This window comes from Neoarius graeffei, chromosome 6 (assembly GCF_027579695.1).
Source record: "Neoarius graeffei isolate fNeoGra1 chromosome 6, fNeoGra1.pri, whole genome shotgun sequence".
Lineage (NCBI taxonomy): Eukaryota > Metazoa > Chordata > Actinopteri > Siluriformes > Ariidae > Neoarius > Neoarius graeffei.
This window is the reverse complement of record NC_083574.1, coordinates 29,639,087-29,663,991: the sequence shown is the minus strand read 5'-3', so window position 1 is coordinate 29,663,991 and position 24,905 is coordinate 29,639,087. Positions and strand designations below refer to the sequence as shown.

The following is a 24,905-nucleotide window of genomic DNA, read 5'->3' as shown; positions in this document are numbered from 1 at the left end:
GATGCTGCCACCACCATGCTTCACTGTAGGAATGGTGTTCTCAGGGTGTTGGGTTTGCACCACACATGGTGTTTCCCATGATGGCCAAAAAGATCAATTTTAGTCTCATTTGACCAGAGAATCTTTTTCCATGTGTTTGGGGAGTCTGCCACATGCTGTTGGGCAAACTCCAACTGTGTTTTCTTAAGCAATTACTTTTTTTGGCCACTCTTCCATAAAGCCCCACTCTGTGGAGTGTACAGTTTAAAGTGGTCCTATGCACAGATACTCCCATCTCCACTGTGGCTCTTTGCAGCTCCTTCAGTGTTATCTTTGGTGTCTTTGTTGCATCTCTGATTAATGCCCTCCTTGCCCGGTCTGTGAGTTTTGGTGGGCGGTCTTCATTTGTCAGGTTTGTAGTGGTGCCATATTCTTTCCATTTTGCTATAATGGATTTAATGGTGCTCCCTGGGATATTCAAAGTTTGGGATATTTTTTATAACCCAACCCTGATCTATACTTCTCCACAACTTTGTCTCTGACCTGTTTGGAGGCTCCTTGCTTCTCATGTTGCTTGTTCAGTAGTGTTGCAGAGTCAGGGTCCTTCCAGAACAGGCTGATTTATACAGACATCATGTGACAGATCATGTGACACTTTGATTGCACACAGGTGGATCTTAATCAACTAATTATATGACTTATGAAGTGAATTGGTTGGACCAGCTCTTATTTAGGGGTTTCATACGAAAGGGGGTGAATACTTATGCACACTCCAGATTTCTGTTTTTCATCTTAATTATTGTTTGTGTCACAATAAAAAAAAAAAATCCCCTTTAAAGTGGTAGGCATGTTGTGTAAATCAAATTGTGCTAAGCCTCCAAAACTCAATTTTAATTCCGTCTTATAATGCGACAAAACAGGACAAACACCAAGGGGTAAGAATACTTTTGCAAAACACTGTATGTGATGACACTACACAGAATAGCCCATAACATTGAAGTGGTGGGAAACAGTATCGTTTGCATGATTGTTTATAAATAGAGAAACCCCTAAAAGTAGTGATTGTATAAGTATTTGCCCTCATTTGTGTGAAAATAAGTTCATTGTGATGCAACCAGTTGCTGTCAGAGGTCATATAATTCATTGAATGGAGTTTACCTGTGTGTTAAAAATGTCTCGTGATCTCAATATAAATACACTTGTTCCTGGAAGAACCAAGAACATGTTATAGAACATACCAAAACAAATAGCATCATGAAGACCCAGGAGCTATCAAAATTAGTCCGGAACAAAGTTATGGAAAAGTAGCAATCACAGTTTGGTTACAAAAACATTCCACTAAGCACCACTAAATACATTATTTAAAATGGAAAGAACAACCTGGAAAGCAGCAACCAGCGAAGGTCAGTGACCGGGTAAGGAGAGCATTAGTCTGATATGCAATCAAGAGGCCAAGGATGTCTCTGAAGGTGCTGGAGAGATCCAGAGCTCAGATTGGAGAAGCTGTTCACAGGACAACCTTAGTTCAGATACCCCACAAAGCTGGGCTCTTTGGAATAGTGATGAAAAAACATTCACATGAGCTTGCCAGAAGGAACACACATAGGAAACATTTCTCTGGTCTGATGAGACTAAAATTTAACAGTTCAGGGGACACACCCTGATGATCACATCCTGTGTGAAAAGCTTTTTAGGATACAAGTGAGTGAATTGAAGCAAGTTTCACACTTGAATCAGAATTTTTTTAATAGATCCTGTACATAAAGTATTTCAAGCTGGGCTCATTGTATTAATAATGCTGAGCAGCACAATTTTTGTTCCTGGGTAGGAAGTGTTATTTTCTAATTACCGCTGCCAACTTTGTCGGAGGAGGTCATGTTTTCGCCTCCGTTTGTTTGTTTTTTTGCTTGTTCTCAATGTAACTCAAAAAGCAGTGAATGGATTTTGATGAAATTTTGAGGAAAGGTGGCCCATGGGCCAAGGAACAATTGATTAGATTTTGTTGCAAATCTGGGTAGGTATAAGGATCCAGGATTTTTTTTGTCTGTTCCCAATGTAACTCAAAAAGTAGTGAACGAATTTTGATGAAATTTGGTGTACAGCTTTAGTATTATCCTATGTTCAAGTGATTTTATTTTGATGTTGATAACATGTCTTGGCGGATGTATACACCCTACTGAGTGTCCTTTTAGTTGCTTATGCTTCAGAAGTAGAGAAAATGGCTCTTATTCCCCTTAGACGTTGGTTTTGTGAATAGGACAGTGGTATTTTGAAATGTACCTGTTTGAATTGAGCAAATGGGTAAATTTAGTGAATTTTAATTGAGATATTGAGGTTCTGCTTCGACCACAATGTGTCCATTTTGGTCACGACAGTCGGAATTGCCTGAAGCCTCAATGCAAATTCGCAAACTCGTCCAATTTCTCATTATAAATAGAAATCCATAGATGTCCTGATCACTAAAGCAAAGTTTGAGGGGAATAATAGCTATTTTCTGTATTTTTTTCAGTATAAGCAAGTATAAGTAACACTTCCTACACAGATAGATAGATAGATAGATAGATAGATAGATAGATAGATAGATAGATAGATAGATAGATAGATAGATAGATAGATAGATAGAATTGTGTTACATATTGTAATAAGCACAAGATGAACTTTGAGAAATTTTAATGAGATTTTTTTTTTTTTAATTCTGGAACTAAGCAGCTTGACAAAAGTAAAATCAGAAGGAAATCAAACTATGAATTAAACACAGACTGAAATTGAACTGTCTGCCCAAAGTGAAGACACACACATATGGTCTCATTTACTTGTGTGCGGTTAGTCTTTGGTATTCGTTTTAGGGTTTAGACCATCAGATCATGTCCTGGCTGTTCATCATCACTCTGTGAGCCAGTCACTCTTAGAAGCGTGCTGTTCTGCTCCATTTCTTTGTGTGTGTAAAGTATATTCTGTGTTTAGTACACACACTTCACCCTTGAGCAGCAATGAGGACAGCAAAGAGTGTGTGTGTGTGTGTGTGTGTGTGTGTGTGTGTGTGTGTGTGTGTGTGTGTGTGTGTGTGTGTGTGTGCGCACGCACACAAGGACATGCATATGTGTCCCTGTGTGTACTCATGTACACACAGTGAAGTGTATAAGCTGTTAACTATGACAGATGTAATTCCTGGCTCATGTCTAATTTTCGAGTTGTGAAATGAATTTTGCTAATTCACTCAACATTTAGCTTTGTCCTTTTTGTTTAGTACCACAGTGCAGTTGCTGGACTGAGGAGAATGAAGCCATGTGTTTCATATCCTTTAGTTAGTTCAGTAAACGTATTCATACACAGCTAACATTAGAAAGTGTGTGTGAGGGGTTCATATTCCTTCTCAGGTCAAAAATGGCAATGTTTTTCTGCCTTGTTACAGTGATCTTTCACATACAGCCTAGACACATTTATAGAGTGTGTTTCACACCACATATGTGTTCTCTGACAGAAAAGCCAACACACACGTACTTATTAAAAAATATATAGTGCAAAAGAGCCAGATGATTTCCTTTACTGAGGTTAAGGTGCATCATTATTTAATGACAGTAATGTGGAAATGCCTTAAAAGTGTGTGTGTGTGTGTGTGTGTGTGTGTGTGTGTGTGTGTGTGTGTGTGTGTGTGTGTGTGTGTGTGTGTTTTAAAGGGGAAAGTTCATCTAGAGATGAAGCTTAATGAAGTGATCACAGATAATGGGCCTGTCTCTTCGCGCCTGCAGGTCAGGTGAGTCAGCATGTGTGTGAGAGAGATCGCGTAATGAAAGAGGAAGTGATGCCACCAAAACAGGAAGTCTGACTTGCTCTCCTCCTGCTGCAATTATGCTTCTGTTTTAGCTTCACTGTTAGTGTGTAACACACACACACACACACACAAATTATCTTTTATCTTTCACTCTGTCTTTCTCTCTGTCTTTCTTTCTGTCTGTCTCTTTATGTCCACTTTGTCTGTCTGCCTGCCTGTTTATTTCTTGTTCCTTTATTCACACATTAAAACGTACATAGCTTACAGGAAGTGATGTACATTTTTCACACCTCGTTATCACAGATTAGAAAATGGTGCAGTTTGCCAGGCTTAGATAATGATTATGTAATAACACTGTGTGTGTGTGTGTGTGTGTGTGTGTGTGTGTGTGTGTGTGTGTGTGTGTGTGTGTGTGTGTGTGTGTGTAGGATAATCGAGTGCCAGGGTTTGCCTTTAATTGGTGGGCAGGCCTGCGACTCTTACGCTTCTGTAACACTCATCGGCCCTGCAAGGTAACTCACACACACGCACACAAACATATTAGGAAAAAATATAGTAAGGTAAAATGTGTTGCTTCAAAAGATTATTTACATAAATAAATACATCTTCATTCACCCCTCAAGAATTTAAATGAACATTAGTTGGCATTTTTAAGATAAGATAAAACTTTATTAATCCCGAGGGAAATTCTTGAAATTTTTACCTTGTGATTTACGTAATATGGGTACGATTTGAAAGTGCAAAATATTTTTATTATGACACAAGGCATTAAACAAAAACAGCAGATTATTGGTATTTACTTCCCCGGGTTAATAGTTGGTAGAACAACTACTGGCTGTAATTACGGCTGCAAGTTTGCTGGTATACGTCTCAATCAGCTTTGCACATATGGATCCTCGTATCTTTGCCAATTCTTCTTGGCAAAATTCCTCAGGTTTTGTTTGACTGTATTAGTTACCGTTAGTGAACAGCACTTTTCATGTCCTGCCACACCATGAGGTTGAGGTCTGGGCTTTGACCCACCAATTTGAACATATTCAGGTTCTTGGTTTTACATCACTCCAGTGTGCTTACAGGGTCTTGCCAAAGTATTCATCCCCCTTGGTGTTTGTCCTGTTTTGTCGCATTACAAGTTGGAATTAAAATGAAATTTTTTGGGGGGGTTAGCACCATTTGATTTACACAACATGTCTACCACTTTAAAGGTGCAAATCGTTGTTTTATTGTGACACAAACAATAATTAAGATGAAAAACAGAAATCTGGAGTGTGCATAGGTATTCACCCCCTCAAAGTCAATACTTTGTAGAGCCACCTTTTGCTGCAGTTACAGCTGCAAGTCTCTTGAGGTATGTCTCTATTAGCTTATTAACACCTCTTTAAACCTAGTGAAGGGGCTGTTTTGAATGCCACTCGTCTGGCTTTTCTAGATTAATAAATATTTTTTAACATATGGTCAGAATTCGTTGGTCTGTTTAACATCTCTGTGTATGAAATCGCTAAACATTACAGTTTGACTTGGAAAAAGGTGTTTTGGCTCTGATGTGGCATCTAATAGATGCCTGTTTTACATCTCCGGCTGTACATAAGCTACACAAGTATGCTAACAATGCTGTAGCTATTTGTGCAAGTACACATATTGAAAGTGAAGTATATTTGCACTTTTACAGTTGTTGTAATGTTGGAAGATGGACCTTCACCCCAGTCTTTTGCAAACTAAAACAGGTTTTCTTCTAGGATTGCCCTGTATTTGGCATCATCCATCCTGCCCGCAACCCTGACCAGTTTTACAGTCTGTTGATGAAAAGCATGCACACAACATGATGCTACCAGCACCATGCTTTACTGCAGGGATGGTGTTCTCAAGATAATGAGCAGTGCTGGGTTTCCGCCAAACAGAGAACTTTGTTCCAAGGCCGACAAATTAAATTTTGGTCTCATCAGATTCGGGAACCATTTTCTACAACTTTGCTGAGGGTCCATATGTACTTTTTTCAACATTAGCATTCTTCTCACCACTTTAACTTTTTTTATTTGTAAATATTTTTTGCATGTGGTGTAGTGGTTAGCACTGTCACCTCACAACAAGAAGGTTCCGGGTTCGAACCTCATGGCCGATGGGGGCCTTTCTGTGTGGAGTTTGCATGTTCTCCCTGTTTCTGTGTGGGTTTCCTCTGGGTGCTCCGGTTTCAAATTATGCAGATTAGGATAAAAATACTCAGCCACTGGGGTTGTACAAGACCGTGTATACTTAGTGCCGGTCCCAAGCCCGGATAGATTGGGCAGGGTTGCATCAGAAAGGGCATCTGGTATAAAACCTATGCCAAATCAAATATTCTGAACATAATTTGGGAATGATGATCCACTGTGGCGACCCCTAATCAGAGCAACCAGAAGAAGAAATATTTTTTGCACATAGATTTTTCCACTTATATCTTGAGTTTCAGCCATAAGATGCAGAAAATTGTTTTGTAGCATACTGAAAAATATCCCAGTATTCTTACTCCCAGTATTCTCATTTCTATGAATTGGAATGAGTTTATTACATTTTTCTCCATTATTTACTTTAAACAAATGAGTTATGTTTGTTGGTATGTTGTACTTTGTGTTATATTCTCTCTCTCCATCTATATCTCTCTTCTCTCACCCCCCTTCTCTTAAGAAGAAGAAGAAGAAACCTTTATTTGTCACATGCACACTTCATGCACAGTGAAATTCATCCTCTGCATTTAACCCATCTGAAGCAGTGAACACACACACACCCAGAGCAGTGGGCAGCCACACCAGAGCGCCCGGGGAGCAGTCAGGGGTTAGGTACCTTGCTCAAGGGCACTTCAGCCCAAGGCCGCCCCACGTCAACCTAACTGCATGTCTTTGGATTGTGGGGGAAACTGGAACACCCAGAGGAAACCCACGCAGACACGGGGAGAACATGCAAACTCCAGTAGGGCTCTCTATCTCGTGCTGTAATAAATGCAATAAATACACATTATGCAATTAACTTAGCTTGATTTGGCTTAGTGGTTAGCGTGTCCGCCTCTCGACTGGGAAATTGCAGTCAGGTCATATCAAAGACCATTATCAAAATGGTACCTACTGCCATCTGGCAAGGCACGCTGCAATACAGATATGATTAGGGAGTCAAACTCTCGCGGTTACCAGAGGACCAGCTCCCCACTGCAACCCTCACTGTGTAATAGGCAAGAGGCCGAGGGCTAGTGAAACGGAGATCAGCGCCACCCGATGTGCTAAGTGCCTGATTAGTACTAGGACAAGAGACTGCCTGGGAAGACCAGATCCTGGCATAAGGGGGACTAGAAGATCCTGCTAACTTAACATTGTTGGAAATCAGTTTTGTCGAGTTGTTAATCATGTTTGTGAATTCCACATCAGCTTCTAGTGATAGGCTTTAAAAAATCAGCACTTAAGCCACACACAATCTATTAAATGAAAGAAAATACAGTAGGAGGAAGTAGTGCTTCCATATCATTAGTCTGCTAAATGTTTGGAAGTTTGTAGAGATTGGCATCTTGAATTAAACTGATTGAGTCTAAAAGGTTCACAAGGTTTTGAGACATCCTTGACACATTGTTGATTTGTCCATCAAGAGAGTTGACAATGGACATACGTATAATTGTGTATCAGCATAAGTGTGAAAAGTATTCCCATGTTACCTGATTATACTGTATTTCCTAGAGGCAGTGTACATGGTGCGAAGAGCAGTTGTCCTAAAGTGTAACCACATGCTTAACAAAATGAATAATTTTCCAAAGAAACAAGATATTCTCTAGCCATCAGATATGGCCTAATCCCTTGTAAAACTATCAAATTTCAAGATGACAAGATCCACTGTGTCAAATGCCATGCTGAGATCAAGTAAGATTAAAATACTGTAGATGTCTCATGTGCGTTAGCAGGAAAGTGTTGTTTGGTATTAGGACAGGTACTAGACTGCTAGGATATGGCTATTTAGTGTAGGACCTAGCATTGCTAAAGCTACAGTGTGTAGCTTTTTTTTTTCCAAAATGACTAAAAACATTAACCAGATTAACGACTCAACTGAAGGTTTTATCTAGTGTGTTCATGTCAAATGAATACACAGTACAGAAATGACCAGTTCTAATAGTTGTTATCTCGACACTGTATTTTGGCTAGCTAGTTAGCTAGAGCTAGGAAGCTAGCTGCAGCTAACACCCTTGGCCTGATGTCTAGTAAGCACTCAGAGAAATTGCAGCAGTTTTTCCTTGAAGCTCCGGAGCTTACATTTTATCTAGTTATTTAATTAAAGTTATTTTATTTTTATAACACGTTTGTAGTATTGTGAGAATCATGACTTGTGAATACTGCTAAAGGCTGTGTCTCAAACTATATTCTACTGTATTAAATAGTACAGTGCCTTGCAAAGGTATTCATCCCCCTTGGTGTTTGTCCTGTTTTGTTGCATTACAAGCTGGAATTAAAATGGATTTTGGGGGGTTAGCACCATTTGATTTACACAACATGCCTACCACTTTAAAGGTGCACATTGTTTTTTTTTTATTGTGACACAAACAATAATTAAGATGAAAAAACAGAAATCTGGAGTGTGCATAAGTATCACCCACCCCCCTCAAGGCAAAACTGCTCCAGCTCCTTCAAGTTAGATGGGTTGCGCTGGTGTACAGCAGATTCTCAAGTGGATTGAGGTCTGGGCTTTGATTAGGCCATTCCAAGACATTTAAATGTTTCCCTTTAAACCACTCCAGTGTAACTTTAGCAGTATGTTTAGGGTCATTTTCCTGCTAGACCATGAACCTTCGTCCCAGTCTCAAACCTCTGGCCGACTCAAACAGGTTTTCCTCCAGAATTGCCCTGAATTTAGTGCCATCCATCTTTCCTTCAGTCCTGACCAGCTTTCGTGTCCCTGCAGATGAAAAACATCCCCACCACCATGCTTCACTGTAGGTATGGTGTTCTCAGGGTGTTGGGTTTGCGCCACACATGGCATTTCCCATGATGGCCAAAAAGTTCAATTTTAGTCTCATTTGACCAGAGAATGAGTCTTCCATGTGTTTGGGGAGTCTGCCACATGCTGTTGGGCAAACTCCAAACGTGATTTTTTAAGCAATGACTTTTTTCTGGCCACTCTTCCATAAAGCCCCACTCTGTGGAGTGTACGGCTTAAAGTGGTCCTATGGACAGATACTCCCATCTCCGCTGTGGATCTTTGCAGCTCCCTCAGCGTTATTGTTGGGGTCTTTGTTGCATCTCTGATTAATGCCCTCCTTGCCCGGTCTGTGAGTTTTGGTGGGCGGCCTTCTCTTGTCAGGTTTGTAGTGGTGCCATATTCTTTCCATTTTGCTATAATGGATTTAATGGTGCTCCCTGGGATATTCAAAGTTTGGGATATTTTTTATAACCCAACCCTGATCTATACTTCTCCACAACTTTGTCTCTGACCTGTTTGGAGGCTCCTTGGTTTTCATGTTGCTTGCTTCGTAGTGTTGCAGAATCAGGGTCCTTCCAGAACAGGTTGATTTATACAGACATCATGTGACAGATCATGTGACACTTTGATTGGACACAGGTGGATCTTAATCAACTAATTATGTGACTTATGAAGTGAGTTGGTTGGACCAGCTCTTATTTAGGGGTTTCATACGAAAGGGGGTGAATACTTATGCACACTCCAGATTTCTGTTTTTCATCTTATTGTTTGTGTCACAATAAAACAACAATGTGCACCTTTAAAGCTGTAGGCATGTTGTGTAAATCAAATGGTGCTCACACCCCAAAAATCCATTTTAATTCCAACTTGTAATGCGACAAAACAGGACAAACACCAAGGGGGATGAATACTTTTGCAAGGCACTGTATGTCACTACACCTTTCATATCGGGAATTTGTCATATTGCTACACCCTAACAGACACATACCCGAATAGAAGGTGACCAGTGATGTCTGTACTATTTACAGTCATTACAGACAGAGATGAGACTTTCCATAACACACACAGTTGGTGCTAGTTAGGCTGGTGTGTGTGTGTGTGTGTGTGTGTGTGTGTGTGTGTGTGTGTGTGTGTGTGTGTGTGTGTGTGTGTGTGTGTTTATGGAAACTGTGCAGGAAGTTTTTATGTAAAGCTCGCGGAAAGCTCTGTAACAGACGTGGTAAATAAAGCCTCAATACACGGTATGGCCTACATTACAGTCTCACGTCACCTCTCTCTTTGACTCTGTTTGTCTAACTTTCATTCTCTGTCTGTCTCTGATTGTGATTGTATAAGCAGGTCAGATCAGAGGAAAACAAAGGTGAAGAAGAAAACCAGCGACCCTCACTTTGATGAGACAATTTACTTTGAGGTAAACAGACATACAGTGTTTGTGGTCTTATTGCCATGCAGTATACTACTCATCATAGCTTAATACATACAGTATTTTCCCCAGTCCCTGCATCCACTTTATTATCAACTACTTCTTTTTCCTCTGTATTTCTGTCACGAGTCCAAGCCTGAGCACTTGCTGTAGAGTCCTTGTACACTATGCATTTTGTGGGTTATTTCAATAAGAGGTGCGCTGTAGATTTATTTAAATTAAATGGGCCGTCTCACCTTCCCAGAAGCCCCACGCCACATAGCGAGCCACCATTTTCACATCCACGGTTTCATATTCCACTGTTTGGAAAAAATCCACAACAATCCAGCAACATCTGAAACAATAAATCATAACATGACATTCAAGATATTTTGTTTTTTTAATTGTAGTAATATTTTAAATTCTTTCGACCAATCCATTACGTTTTTTATATAGTTATTCCGTTGTAATGGACGAGAACCTGCCTTGGTTGTGTCGCCAGTAGCCATGAAGGAAAGAAAATCTCAGGCATATTCTATTCTAAACTTCCACGTACGACACATCGATGAAGAAAAAGTTGGCTGGATTTCAAAAGGATCACTAACAATGAATTTGCAGAGGTTTGGCTGCAAAGAAAGCTAGCAAACTAGCAGTCGTGATTTCAAACAAAAACAACAAACTGGTTTCTGGGAAGGGTGAGTCGGCCCCTTTAACCGTTATATCCGCTTAAAATATTTCAATGTAAATTGTGAAACGTTCCCATTGAAGTACGCTGAATGTCGGTAAGAGTGAATTCCAACTGCTAGCCGATGTCGTCCTGATTACAGCGGCTCGCCAATCTGTAGTTCATTAGATCCCTAATACACACTCATAATTACACCAGTGAACAACACAATGAAGGCATGTGCATGTGTGCATGCAGGTTTCCAGGCCAAGCAACTACAACAGGAAGAACTTCCAGGTAGAGGATGAAGACATTGAGAAGCTGGAGATCAAGTGAGCTTCTCTTTTCATCTCATTTACCTCTCTAATTACATTACATTACAGGCATTTAGCAGACGCTCTTATCCAGAGCAATGTACAACATACCCAGAGCAGCCTGGGGAACAGTTGGGGGTTAGGTGCCTTGCTCAAGGGCATTTCAGCCATTCCTGCTGGTCGAGGGAATTGAACCAGTGAACTTTTGGTCCAAAAGCTGCTTCTCTAACCATTAGGCCATGGCTTCCCAATAATTAAACAGATGTTAATAATGTCTACAAGTGATTGTAGCAACTTTTAATAAAGCCATAAGGTAAAAATAAAATGGCGTGAAACTATTATTGGCCCGTTAGTTAAAGCTAGACTGCCTTTCAGATTTTTCAAGTTTAGGTCATAAAAATAATTTTTCCTGACACCTAATTATTTTTGTTTCGTGGACCGAAAGCTACTGAATTCGAATCACAGACTTCCAATTTTATTAGTTTTTTCTTTTAAAAGAACAATTAATGAATTTAGGGCCACGTAGCCCTAAATTCTCTGCTATTTTTTCCTGCTTCACCATGACGCAATACAAGATACTACGTCATGCATCACGTGGTGGGCTTTCCCTGTTCGCACAAGGCATTGTGGGATACAAATTTGAAACAGAAGAGGAAAATGGAGGACACCAGTGTTCGAATGAAACGTGAAAGACCGACTACAGTAACGGAAAGCGAGAAGAAATAATGTTATGCTGGGAAGGAAAGGAAATGCAGGACCAAACTAATAAATATCGGCGGTCAGGGAGCACCTCTGTGTGATCAGCTGTTCGTTTAGCGACAGAATGATGTAACTGTCAGTGTACTGTCAAAGGTAAACCTGTGGATGACAGTAATGCAACACTGTGGAAAGCTGCCGTAAAACCCAAAAGAAGAAGACGCAGGTAAACCTGCGCATGCACACACGGACTTCCTCTGTCTGCTTGACTGCGCAGAGCGAGCGATTTCATGCACATTATTTGCTCAGGAATCCCCTCAAGTTAAATAACTTCCCAGCCACAGAATGGCCTGATATTTTTTCAAGATATTACAGAAATAAACATACATCACAATGACCAAATTTCAGAGGGAACTAAATTTCACTGATTTTATGAAATCGAAAAGTCATCTAGCTTTAACTCATTTATCTCATCTCATTATCTGTAGCCGCTTTATCCTGTTCTACAGGGTCGTAGGCAAGCTGGAGCCTATCCCAGCCGACTACGGGCGAAAGGCGGGGTACACCCTGGACAAGTCGCCAGGTCATCATAGGGCTGACACAGAGACAAACAACCATTCACATCTACGGTCAATTTAGAGTCACCAGTTAACCTAACCTGCATGTCTTTGGACTGTGGGGGAAACCAGAGCACCCGGAGGAAACCCACGCGGACAACATGCAAACTCCACACAGAAAGGCCCTCACCGGCCATGGGGCTCGAACCCAGACCTTCTTGCTGTGAGGCGACAGCGCTAACCACTACACCACCATGCCGCCCCTAACTCATTTATTTAGTGAGTAAATATAACAATCTCTGACTCATCCCTGAGTAAGATAAACATCATTTCCTGACTTTCCAACTCGTCACATATCCCTTCTCTGCTTGGTGCGATTCAGCAAGTTGTCCCCTATACAGCAATAACACTGACAGTGTAACTTGAATGTCTGTGTAGCAAAATCCAAACAGTTAGTGTTAAACTATGAGGGTAGAAGACAGATTTCTCTCTCTCTCTTCGTTCTTACTGGGGGTGGTGGGGTTTAAAAAGTTTACTTACTGAGGATAAGATTAGGGTTTGATGTAAGTGTAGGCATCACATATCAGTGGAAGGTCTTGACAAGAATAATAAGACGAATGTGTGTGTGTGTGTCTGTGATGTGTATTGCAGAGAGAACTCATGTGTTCAGTGTTTCTCTCTCTCACTCTGTTTCTGTGTGTTTCACAGGGTGGAGTTATGGAATAATGGGAATCTGGCTCAGGATGTGTTTCTGGGTGAAACAAGAGTGTCAGTGAAGATCCTGAGAAATGACCTCGTACACAAAGCTTGGTGAGAGCACACACCCACACACACACACAGACTGTGGAATATGCACTGGCAGTACAGAGCGGTAATGAGTGAGCACTGCTCATGACCAAATGAAGTTGCACGATAAAAACCAATCAGCTCACAGCTGCTCTTATCTGCGCAACCAGTCAGCTCTCAGCTTATCTGTCCAATCACCCGGATTCAGCAGCACTACACTCTTTGAATGAGCAGAATATTTGTATTTGTGTGTGTGTACGCGTGCGTGTGTGTTGGGGCCAACTCTTCCGGCTTGTGTCCTCTGTGTCCTCAAGCCACCAGTCCTGCTGGTAGTGTTTTGTAAATATTTTGTATGTGTGTGTGTGAGAGAGAGAGAGATAAGAGAACTTGTTGATACTGATCTGCATGTTTTGAATGAGGCCATTGAGTTTAGTGCACGGTTAAGCTTCTGTATGGAGGCAGCAGAGAACACAAAGACACACACACACACACTGTATCTGATTAATGTAACTGTGCTACAGCATCAAAACAAGCATCAACAGTTGTTTCGCACTCAAATGATGAACCGTTTTAAGCTGCATGGAGATAAAGTTCCCCCCCTCCACACAGTCCCTTATTGTCCCTTACATGTTATATGCATACGCCACACCCCACTTGATCCTCATATATTAATCCTTATATTATATAAAGTCACTAATTTATGCAGGTGTTGTGATAAGGAGCCAGTAAAGCATTCAGGGAAGCATTTAGCAAGCTACAGTTATCCAAGATTCAAGGAAACAAGTGCATACATTACATTAATGTTTGGTATCTTTAAAAATGACACAAATGAGGCAAATGTGAGTGTGAATGGTTGTCTGTGTCTATGTGTCAGCCCTGTGATGACCTGGCGACTTGTCCAGGGTGTACCCCGCCTTTCGCCCGTAGTCAGCTGGGATAGGCGCAGCTTGCCTGCGACCCTGTAGAAGGATAAAGTGGCTTGAGATAATGAGATGAGATGAGACAAATGAGGCACACAAAATGAAACAAACTTGAATCAGTTGTTTAACATAATTGTGGTGGAAATGATGGTTCAAGAGGTTTGTCTTCAACGTTTTTACTGAAATTATTCACCCCACTAATGGTAGGCATGACAAAATTAAGAGAAGTATGGCCTGGTCTTTTCCCAATCTTCAACTGTGCAGTTTGGGTGAGCCTGCGCCCATGATCACATCAAATTCCTTTTCCTGGCTGACCGGAGCAAAGCACGATGTGGTCTTCTGCTATTTTAGGTTCAACTTGTTTTCGGTTCTGAGATGTTTTTCTGCTCACCAAGGATGTAAAGAGTTATCATAGTCTTCCTGTCATTTCAGTTATCATCGTCTTCCTGTCAGCTTGAATCAGCCTCCTCTGAAATCTTTCATCAACAGAGCGCTTCCGCCAAATATTGTACCTTTGGGCGGACGTTGTGACAGGGATTCAAAAGTGAAGCCAAAATGTCTCTGAGGCCCTCTAGTGGCTGGCTGCAGTACAGTTTTTAACCCCACCAATTTTCGTGTTAGTGAATGTGAAAAAATCTGTCCGTCCATTATCCGTAACCATTTATCCTGTGCAGGGTCATGAGCAAGCTGGAGCCTATCCCAGCTAACTATGGGTGAGAGGCGGGGTACACCCTGGACAAATCACCAGATCATCGCAGGGCTGACACAGAGACAAACAACCATTCACACTCACATTCACACCTACGGTCAGTTTAGAGCCACCAATTAGCCTAACCTGCATATCTTTGGACTGTGGGGAAAATTGGAGCATCCGGAGGAAACCGATGCAGACACGGGGAGAACATGCAAACTCCACACAGAAAGGCCCTCATCAGCCACTGGGCTCAAACTCAGAACCTTCTTGCTGTGAGGCGACCACCGTGCCTCCCTTGTACTCTTGTAACCACTACACCACCGTGCCATCCCAAAAAATCCAAATTTGCATTTTAACTTACCGGTACTTCGCCACAAATTATTTTCAGGATATATTATGTTGTTTTTTTTACAAGACCAGTTGACCTTGATTTCCCCCAATATTTTTCTTTCCAATAAATGTGTCTTAAAGGAGTTATTTGATGATAAATGAGAAGACGTGGTTGATGAGGTGATTGACATCTTTGTGGTGGGAGAGAAATGACAGTCGAACGTCATGAATGCGCACGCACTTTCCAACATGGACCTGAAACTTTAACTGAGACTACAGCCCAACAGAGTTCATTTAACATCTTTGAAACTTTGTCGATTTACAGTTTTAACAAGTTTGCATGTTCTGTGGCAAAGTCATGTCTTGTTCCCCTGTAAATTGTTCTTACTGACAGCAGGGAGTTCTTTACACTTTGTGTGGTATGTTGCTCATTTTGATATTTAAGCTGTACCTTGTGCTGATTTTATAAGTAGCAAACCAACATGATTGAACAAAGTAACACAGGCTAAATTTCATAACAATTTATGGACTGTAAGACCTTAGCGAACACTCAGAGGAGATTGTTAGGTTTTGCCAGTCACTCCTTTTTAAATGAAGTTCACATACAAAACATGGTGGTGCAGTGGCTAGCACTGTCACCTCATAGCAAGAATATTCTGGGTTCAAACCTTGTAGCCAACTGGAGCCTCTCTGTTTGCATGTTCTCCTCATGCCTTCATGGGTTTCCTCCAGGTGCTCCGGTTTCTTCCCACAGTCCAAAGACGTGCTGATTAAGTTAACTGATTCCTCTAAATTGCCCATAGATGTGAATATGAGTGATTATCTTTGTGTGATTGATTGGTGACCTGCCCAGGGTGTGCCCTGCCTCTCGCCTGAAGTCAGCTGGGATAGGCTCCAGATTCCCCCGTGACCCTAACAGATAAATGGTATAGATAATGAATGGATGGATGTTAATTAACAGTGCTGGACTTTGAGCTGACACAGCATCTTGCATTCATTCTCCTAATATGAACAAGTATCATGTGCATCATTAGTATGGGCAGGTGAGAGGCAGGCCCATTGTCCAGCTAGCCATATTCACTGTGCATGCTCTGGCCTCAATTTTCACAAGATGCTCAATCCTATTTTGACCAGAAAAGGCCTCAAAAGCATACAACAGAACCGTACTACTGTCACTACTGGCTGATTGAGTAGTTGCATGGACGAGTAGATGTACAGGTGTTCCTAATAAAGTGGCCAGTGAGTGTATATAGCTAGGGTTTTATTTTTTGTTTTGTTTTTTAGAACTCTAATAGATCAGATTGATTTAATATTCATTTATACAACCCCGATTCCAAAAAAGTTGGGACAAAGTACAAATTGTAAATAAAAACAGAACGCAATGATGTGGAAGTTTCAAAATTCCATATTTTATTCAGAATAGAACATAGATGACATATCAAATGTTTAAACTGAGAAAATGTGTAATTTAAAGAGAAAAATGAGGTGATTTTAAATTTCATGACAACAACACATCTCAAAAAAGTTGGGACAAGGCCATGTTTACCACTGTGAGACATCCCCTTTTCTCTTTACAACAGTCTGTAAACGTCTGGGGACTGAGGAGACAAGTTGCTCAAGTTTAGGGATAGGAATGTTAACCCATTCTTGTCTAATGTAGGATTCTAGTTGCTCAACTGTCTTAGGTCTTTTTTGTCTAATCTTCCGTTTTATGATGCGCCAAATGTTTTCTATGGGTGAAAGATCTGGACTGCAGGCTGGCCAGTTCAGTACCCGGACCCTTCTTCTACGCAACCATGATGCTGTAATTGATGCAGTATGTGGTTTGGCATTGTCATGTTGGAAAATGCAAGGTCTTCCCTGAAAGAGACGTCGTCTGGATGGGAGCATATGTTGCTCTAGAACCTGGATATACCTTTCAGCATTGATGGTGTCTTTCCAGATGTGTAAGCTGCCCATGCCACACACACTAATGCAACCCCATACCATCAGAGATGCAGGCTTCTGAACTGAGCGCTGATAACAACTTGGGTCGTCCTTCTCCTCTTTAGTCCGAATGACACGGCGTCCCTGATTTCCATAAAGAACTTCAAATTTTGATTCGTCTGACCACAGAACAGTTTTTCACTTTGCCACAGTCCATTTTAAATGAACCTTGGCCCAGAGAAGACGTCTGCGCTTCTGGATCATGTTTAGATACGGCTTCTTCTTTGAACTATAGAGTTTTAGCTGGCAACGGCAGATGGCACGGTGAATTGTGTGCACAGATAATGTTCTCTGGAAATATTCCTGAGCCCATTTTGTGATTTCCAATACAGAAGCATGCCTGTATGTGATGCAGTGCCGTCTAAGGGCCTGAAGATCACGGGCACCCGGTATGGTTTTCCGGCCTTGACCCTTATGCACAGAGATTCTTCCAGATTCTCTGAATCTTTTGATGATATTATGCACTGTAGATGATGATATCTTCAAACTCTTTGCAATTTTACACTGTCGAACTCCTTTCTGATATTGCTCCACTATTTGTCGACGCAGAATTAGGGGGATTGGTGATCCTCTTCCCATCTTTACTTCTGAGAGCCACTGCCACTCCAAGATGCTCTTTTTATACCCAGTCATGTTAATGACCTATTGCCAATTGACCTAATGAGTTGCAGTTTGGTCCTCCAGCTGTTCCTTTTTTGTACCTTTAACTTTTCCAGCCTCTTATTGCCCCTGCCCCAACGTTTTTGAGATGTGTTGCTGTCATGAAATTTCAAATGAGCCAATATTTGGCATGAAATTTCAAAATGTCTCACTTTCGACATTTGATATGTTGTCTATGTTCTATTGTGAATACAATATCAGTTTTTGAGATTTGTAAATTATTGCATTCCGTTTTTATTTACAATTTGTACTTTGTCCCAACTTTTTTGGAATTGGGGTTGTAAATGTACTTGAGCCAGGTTTTCACATTTAACATATAAATGAACCCTGACTTGAAAAGACTGAAAGAAATTAATCAAACTGTCAAAAATAGGCTACCAAAATCAACAATATAGCCTCTGGTATTTTTTTTTATTGTTGATATGAAATTATGTAATAACCTCAAGAAATATAAGATGACCCACGATACATGTAGTCAGAGGGGACTGTTTAGTATATTACCGTAACGCTTTTTGGTTAACACGTTTGTGCTTTTGAGATAATTACAGAAAGCAAATCAGTGCTGTTATGTGTAACATCATGGGAGACTCTCTTACAGGGATCTTGGTCCACACCTCCATGCAGAACATTATAAACCCTTTTATATTTTCAAGTTTTGTGCATGTGGACGTCCCTCTTTATTTAATTCAGTCTGGAGGGTTCAAAGTCATGGTCACTGAGAAACATTAAGTTTGCATTTCTTTAACTATTTCTGTTGATTTAGAAGTATATTTGGTTCATCTTATTGAAAGCTCTGACTGAAACTCCTGGTAGACATAACCAGATTTTGGGCTCAATATTCTTGGACCTAGATGAAATCATGATGCTATCAACCTTAACCAGAGTCTCTGAACCACCAGACACAAAATAGTCCCAAAGCATCAGTAATGCACCATCATATTTTACACTGAGGGTCAGATGCTTTGACTTGTATATAGTTCTCTTTTGTCATCAGACATGCTGATGGTGTGCATGACCAAAAGCTTTGACTTTGGTTTCTTATGACCACAACAGACAATGTCAAATTTATTGGCATAAATATAAAAAATTAAATACAGTAAATACAATAAATTCAGTAAATACAATGCCAAATTTGGAAACTAAATGGATTTTACATGTAGGAAACCTCATAGTTTTACGGCAAGGAGACAGGAATACTTAAAGGCTACAGAAGAATTTCTGAGGACTGTGGGCAAATGAAAATGTTTTTTAAATGACAGCTTGTTTGCATTTATATATATATATATATATATATATATATATATATATATATATATATATATACACACACACACACACAGTGTCTTGCAAAAGTATTCATCCCCCTTGGTGTTTGTCCTGTTTGTCGCATTACAAGCTGGAATTAAAATGGATTTTTGGGGGATTAGCACCATTTGATTTACACAACATTTCACTTTAAAGGTGAAAATTGTTGTTTTATTGTGACGCAAATAATAATTAAGATGAAAAAAACAGAAATCTGGAATGTCCATAGGTATCTCCCCCCCCCCCCCCCCCCAAAAAAAGGCCAATACTTTGTAGAGCCACCTTTTGCTGCAATTACAGCTGCAAGTCTCTTGAGGTATGTCTCTATTCGCTTAGCACATCTAACCACTGGGATTTTTGCCCATTCCTCAAGGGTGGGTTGTGTTGATGTACTTCACCTTCAAGTTCTGCCACAGATTCTCAGTTGGATTGAGGTCTGGGCTTTGACTAGGCCATTCCAAGACATTTAATTTTTTCCCTTTAAAGGTCCCATGGCATGAAATTTTCACTTTCTGAGGTTTTTTAACGTTAAAATGAGTTCCTCTGACCTTCTTAAGTCACCCCAGTGGCTAGAAATTTCATAATGTGTAAACCAAACTATGCCCAACATTTGAGAATGGCGCGTCAAAACGGCGCGTTGATAAGCTCTTCCCTTTACTACGTCAGCAAGGGAGATGATCCCCAAGCCCCCCCTCTGGATTCCCACCCACTGTATGGATTGCCCACCCAGTTGTAGTGAGGAGACCATAGAGGACACAACAACATGGCATCACCTAAGCGAGCGAAACATGGAAATTGCGCTGTACATGGATGTGACAACACAGAAAAGAGTCTGTTTTTACTGCCGACGGGAGAGCCCCTGAAGACGCAGTGGCTTAATTTTATTTACTTCAATAATACGCCGTCGAGTCTACAGTGGTGCTTGAAAGTTTGTGAACCCTTTAGACTTTTCTATATTTCTGCATAAATATGACCTAAAACATCATCAGATTTTCACACAAGTCCTAAAAGTAGATAAAGAGAACCCAGTTAAATAAATGAGACAAAAACATTATAGGTGGTCATTTATTTATTGAGGAAAATGATTCAATATTACATATCTGTGAGTGGCAAAAGTATGTGAACCTCTAGGATTAGCAGTTAATTTGAAAGTGAAATTAGAGTCAGGTGTTTTCAATCAGTGGGATGACAATCAGGTGTGAGTGGGCACCCTGTTTTATTTAAAGAACAGGGATCTATCAAAGTCTGATCTTCACAACACATGTTTGTGGAAGTGTATCATGGCACGAACAAAGGAGATTTCTGAGGACCTCAGAAAAAGTGTTGTTGATGCTCATCAGGCTGGAAAAGGTTACAAAACCATCTCAAAAGAGTTTGGACTCCACCAATCTACAGTCAGACAGATTGTGTACAAATGGAGGAAATTCAAGACCATTGTTCCCCTCCCCAGGAGTGGTTGACCAACAAAGATCACTCCAAGAGCAAGGCGCATAATAGTCGGCAAGGTGACAAAGGACCCCAGGGTAACTTCTAAGCAACTGAAGACCTCTCTCAGATGGACTAATGTTAATGTTCATGAGTCCACCATCAGGATAACACTGAACAACAATGGTGTGCATGGCAGGGTTGCAAGGAGAAAGCCACTGCTCCCCAAAAAGAACATTGCTGCTCGTCTGCAGTTTGCTAAAGATCATGTGGACAAGCCAGAAGGCTATTGGAAAAATGTTTTGTGGATGGACGAGACCAAAATAGAACTTTTTGGTTTAAATGAGAAGTGTTATGTTTGAAGAAAGGAAAACACTGCATTCCAGCATAAGAACCTTATCCCATATGTCAAACATGGTGGATGTAGTATCATGGGTTGGGCCTGTTTTGCTGCATCTGGGCCAGGACAGCTTGTCATCATTGATGGAACAATAAATTCTGAATTATACCAGCAAATTCTAAAGGAAAATGTCAGGACATCTGTTCATGAACTGAATCTCAAGAGAAGGTCGATCATGCAGCAAGACAACGGCCCTAAGCACACAAGTCGTTCTACCAAAGAATAGTTAAAGAAGAATAAAGTTAATGTTTTGGAATGGCCAAGTAAAAGTCCTGACCTTAATCCAATTGAAATGTTGTGGAAGGACCTGAAGCGAGCAGTTCATGTGAGGAAACCCATCAACATCCCAGAGTTTAAGCTGTTCTGTACGGAGGAATGGGCAAAAATTCCTCCAAGCCGGTGTGCAGGACTGATCAACAGTTACCAGAAATGTTTAGTTGCAGTTATTGCTGCACAAGGGGGTCACACCAGATCCTGAAAGCAAAGGTTCACATATTTTTGCCAGTCACAGATATGTAATATTTAATCATTTTCCTCAATAAATAAATGACCAAGTATAATATTTTTGTCTCATTTGTTTAACTAGGTTCTCTTTATCTACTTTTAGGACTTGTGTGAAAATCTGATGATGTTTTAGGTCATATTTGTGCAGAAATATAGAAAATTCTAAAGGGTTCACAAACTTTCAAGCACCACTGTACCTAAGACGGTGTATGTTTGTCGGAAGCATTTTCCTGAGGAATGTTTCCACAACTTGGGACAGTACAGGGCAGGTTTTGCACATCAACTGTCACTGAAGCCTGGGTCCGTACCAAGCATCCTTGCCGCATCAGCAACAAACACCGAACAAGTAAGTGTATAACTGGTCATTTTGCCGTGTTTTAAAATCGGTGCGTTAGCCTAGCAATGGCTACATTAGCTGTGCAGCTAACCGCTTCCTGCAGTTAGCCAGGTAATCTGCGCTACAAAACTAAAGAGCATGCAGCATGCTCTGTTAAACTGAGTTTAGTCTGGAAATTGACTGTAACTTATGAGCTTATGTTTGACTATTGCTCCGCAATGCATGTCTTCTGTTGGATAAGTGATATGTTGCTGTAGTTGCTGCTTCTATCCTCTTTGGTTATGGAGTGCGTGTTCAAGCCTAGGGTATTATAGAAAGGAGTCAGAGGGAGAACGGGGTTTTGTCTTAGCAGCGTGGCTACAGGCGCTGATAGCAGCGAGTATGTGTGTGCGCAGCTTGGTCAAGCCCCTCCCCCTCCCCCCATGGCCCGCCCCCACCCTCTACCCTTCCCCGCCTCCTGCTTCTCATTAGCAAAACGACGCACTGGGAAAAGCGCTGAAATGGGGCTTTCTCCCAGGAGGCTATATCTACGTGCCGAGGGTTCATTTCGAGAAAGGCTGCGGATATAACATCCGGAAGCCTCCACGAGCCCGTTTAAAGCATCAACAAACCACCATGCCATGGGACCTTTAAACCACTCCAGTGTAGCTTTAGCAGTATCTTTATGGTCATTGTCCTGCTGGAACGTGAACCTTCATCCCAGTCTCAAACCTCTGGCCAACTCAAACAGGTTTTCCTCCAGAATTGCCCTGTATTTAGTACCATCCATCTTTCCTTCAATCCTGGCCAGCTTTCCTGTCCCTGCAGATGAAAAATATCCCCACAGCATGATGCTGCCACCACCATGCTTCATTGTAGGAATGGTGTTCTCAGGGTGTTGGGTTTGCACCACACATGGCATTTCCCATGATGGCCAAAAAGATCAATTTTAGTCTCATTTAACCAGACAGTCTTCTTCCATGTATTTGGGGAGTCTGCCACATGTTGTTGGGCAAACTCCAAACATGTTTTCTTAAGCAATGGCTTTTTTCTGGCTACTCTTCTATAAAGCCCCACTCTGGGGCGTGTACAGCTTAAAGTAGTCCTATGGACAGATACTCCCATCTCCGCTGTGGATCTTTGCAGCTCCTTCAGTGTTATCTTTGGTGTCTTTGTTGCATCTCTGATTAATGCCCTCCTTGCCCGGTCTGTGAGTTTTGGTGGGCGGCCTTCTCTTGTCAGGTTTGTAGTGGTGCTATATTCTTTCCATTTTGCTATAATGGATTTAATGGTGCTCCCTGGGATATTCAAAGTTTGGGATATATATTTTTTTATAACCCAACCCTGATCTATACTTCTCCACAACTTTGTCTCTGACATGTTTGGAGGCTCCTTGGTTTTCATGTTGCTTACTTAGTTGTGTTGCAGAGTCAGGGTCCTTCCAGAACAGGTTGATTTATACAGATATCATGTGACAGATCATGTGACACTTTGATTACACACAGGTGGATCTTAATCAACTAATTATGTGACTTATGAAGTGAATTGGTTGGACCAGCTCTTATTTAGGGGTTTCATATGAAAGGGGGTGAATACCTATGCACACTCCAGATTTCTGTTTTTCATCTTAATTATTGTTTGTGTCACAATAAAACAACTATTTTCACCTTTAAAGTGGTAGGCATGTTGTGTAAATCAAATGGTGCTAACCCTCCAAAAATCCATTTTAATTCCAGCTTGTCCAAACAGGACAAACACCAAGGGGGATGAATACTTTTGCAAGACACTGTATGTATGTGTATATATATTAGGAGTGTCAATAATTTTGGCATATATATTTTTTAAAACGAAATATTATTATTGGGAAAAAAAGGTATTTATCATGAGAACAAGATCTTTTTTCCAATGAGAACAAGTAATTTGTTATTGCTTGAGTGGAACATTTGCTGGGAGGAGAAGCTGAAATCTGATTGGCTGGTAGGATAAGAGCAGATGAACTATGTTGGCTGGGAGGATAAAAGCAGCTGAATGCTTATTTGTTTAATATATGGATTGATGAAAATAATAGTGAAGACTTAAAATTATGTGTGGCATCTCCTAACAGGTATCTGCTCCAGCCAAGAGGTAATGGTGTGAAGTGTAAGCCTGATGAACTCGGCTCTTTGCGTTTGAATGTGTGTTACACTGAGGACAATGTGCTGCCGTCAAACAGCTATATTAACCTGAGAAACCTCCTGCTGAAATCACCTGATGTACAGGTAACACACATACACACAGCACACCTGCTATATTAAGTAACTCGACTGACCAATAGAATAAATTAGATCAAGGCTGTCTTTAAGGCCTTTCCTTTTTTATTTCACAGCATAAGGAGCCATCTACTCTGTATTTGAAGGATCTGATCTTCTTTACAAATATCTTGCTCCATGTATCTTTTCCAAAGTGAGCACTGAGATATTTTCTCTCTCTCTCTCTCTCTCTGCATGTAGCCCATCTCAGCATCTGCTGCTCATATTCTGGGTGATGTATGTAGAGATCGATCTGAAGCCTCATTGCCTTTAGTGCGACTTTTACTGCACCACAACAGACTGCTGCCTTTTCTCATGGCTATTGCTGCCTTAGAGCTGGAGAACACACAGTGAGTCTCTCTCTCTCTCTCTCTCTCTCTCTCTCTCTCTTTCTCTCTCCACACGCGCACACACACACAAACACAAGCTGCCTATTTTTAGGCTACCTATTTGTTAGGGATTATATAATTACAATTAATTTATAAAAATGTATTGTATGCTTTACAATAATGTGCTGACAGCAGGGTTACTAGCAAAGTACAATTGTAAAAATATATTTACAATAAAGTAGTGTAATATCTTACATACCTTGATTCATACATCTTACACTGATTCAACTACTTCGACCCCTGAATTAACTCGCACTAAAATATTGTATTGAATCAAGGCAAGCTAGTTGAGCTAGTTGTAGTTGCTCAATGGTTAAGGTCTTGGTTTACAGATGAGAAGGTTGTATGTTCAAATCCAAGCACTACCACATTGTCATAGTTGGGTCATTGAACTTAATATAACTTATACAGTGTATAAAATAAGGCGGGCGGCACGGTGGTGTAGTGGTTAGCGCTGTCGCCTCACAGCAAGAAGGTCCGGGTTCGAGCCCCGTGACCGACGAGGGCCCTTCTGTGCGGAGTTTGCATGTTCTCCCTGTGTCTGCGTGGGTTTCCTCCGGGTGCTCCAGTTTCCTAGCCTGGGCCCGCCCAT

General features: G+C 41.0%; 1 protein-coding gene across 3 annotated transcripts in view; it reads left to right on the top strand.

Moving 5' to 3' along the window:
- Positions 1–24,905, top strand: part of rasa2 (RAS p21 protein activator 2) — a 112,210-nt gene that overhangs the window by 52,947 nt on the left and 34,358 nt on the right. For 2 of the 3 annotated variants that reach the window (XM_060923551.1, XM_060923549.1), the window contains exons 5-11: positions 3,657–3,733; positions 4,180–4,263; positions 10,013–10,088; positions 11,002–11,075; positions 13,019–13,120; positions 23,741–23,894; positions 24,126–24,274. In XM_060923551.1, the coding sequence (XP_060779534.1) occupies positions 3,657–3,733; positions 4,180–4,263; positions 10,013–10,088; positions 11,002–11,075; positions 13,019–13,120; positions 23,741–23,894; positions 24,126–24,274 (716 nt within the window). The remainder of the gene's footprint in view (positions 1–3,656; positions 3,734–4,179; positions 4,264–10,012; positions 10,089–11,001; positions 11,076–13,018; positions 13,121–23,740; positions 23,895–24,125; positions 24,275–24,905) is intronic. The other variant, XM_060923550.1, reaches the window with a different exon arrangement.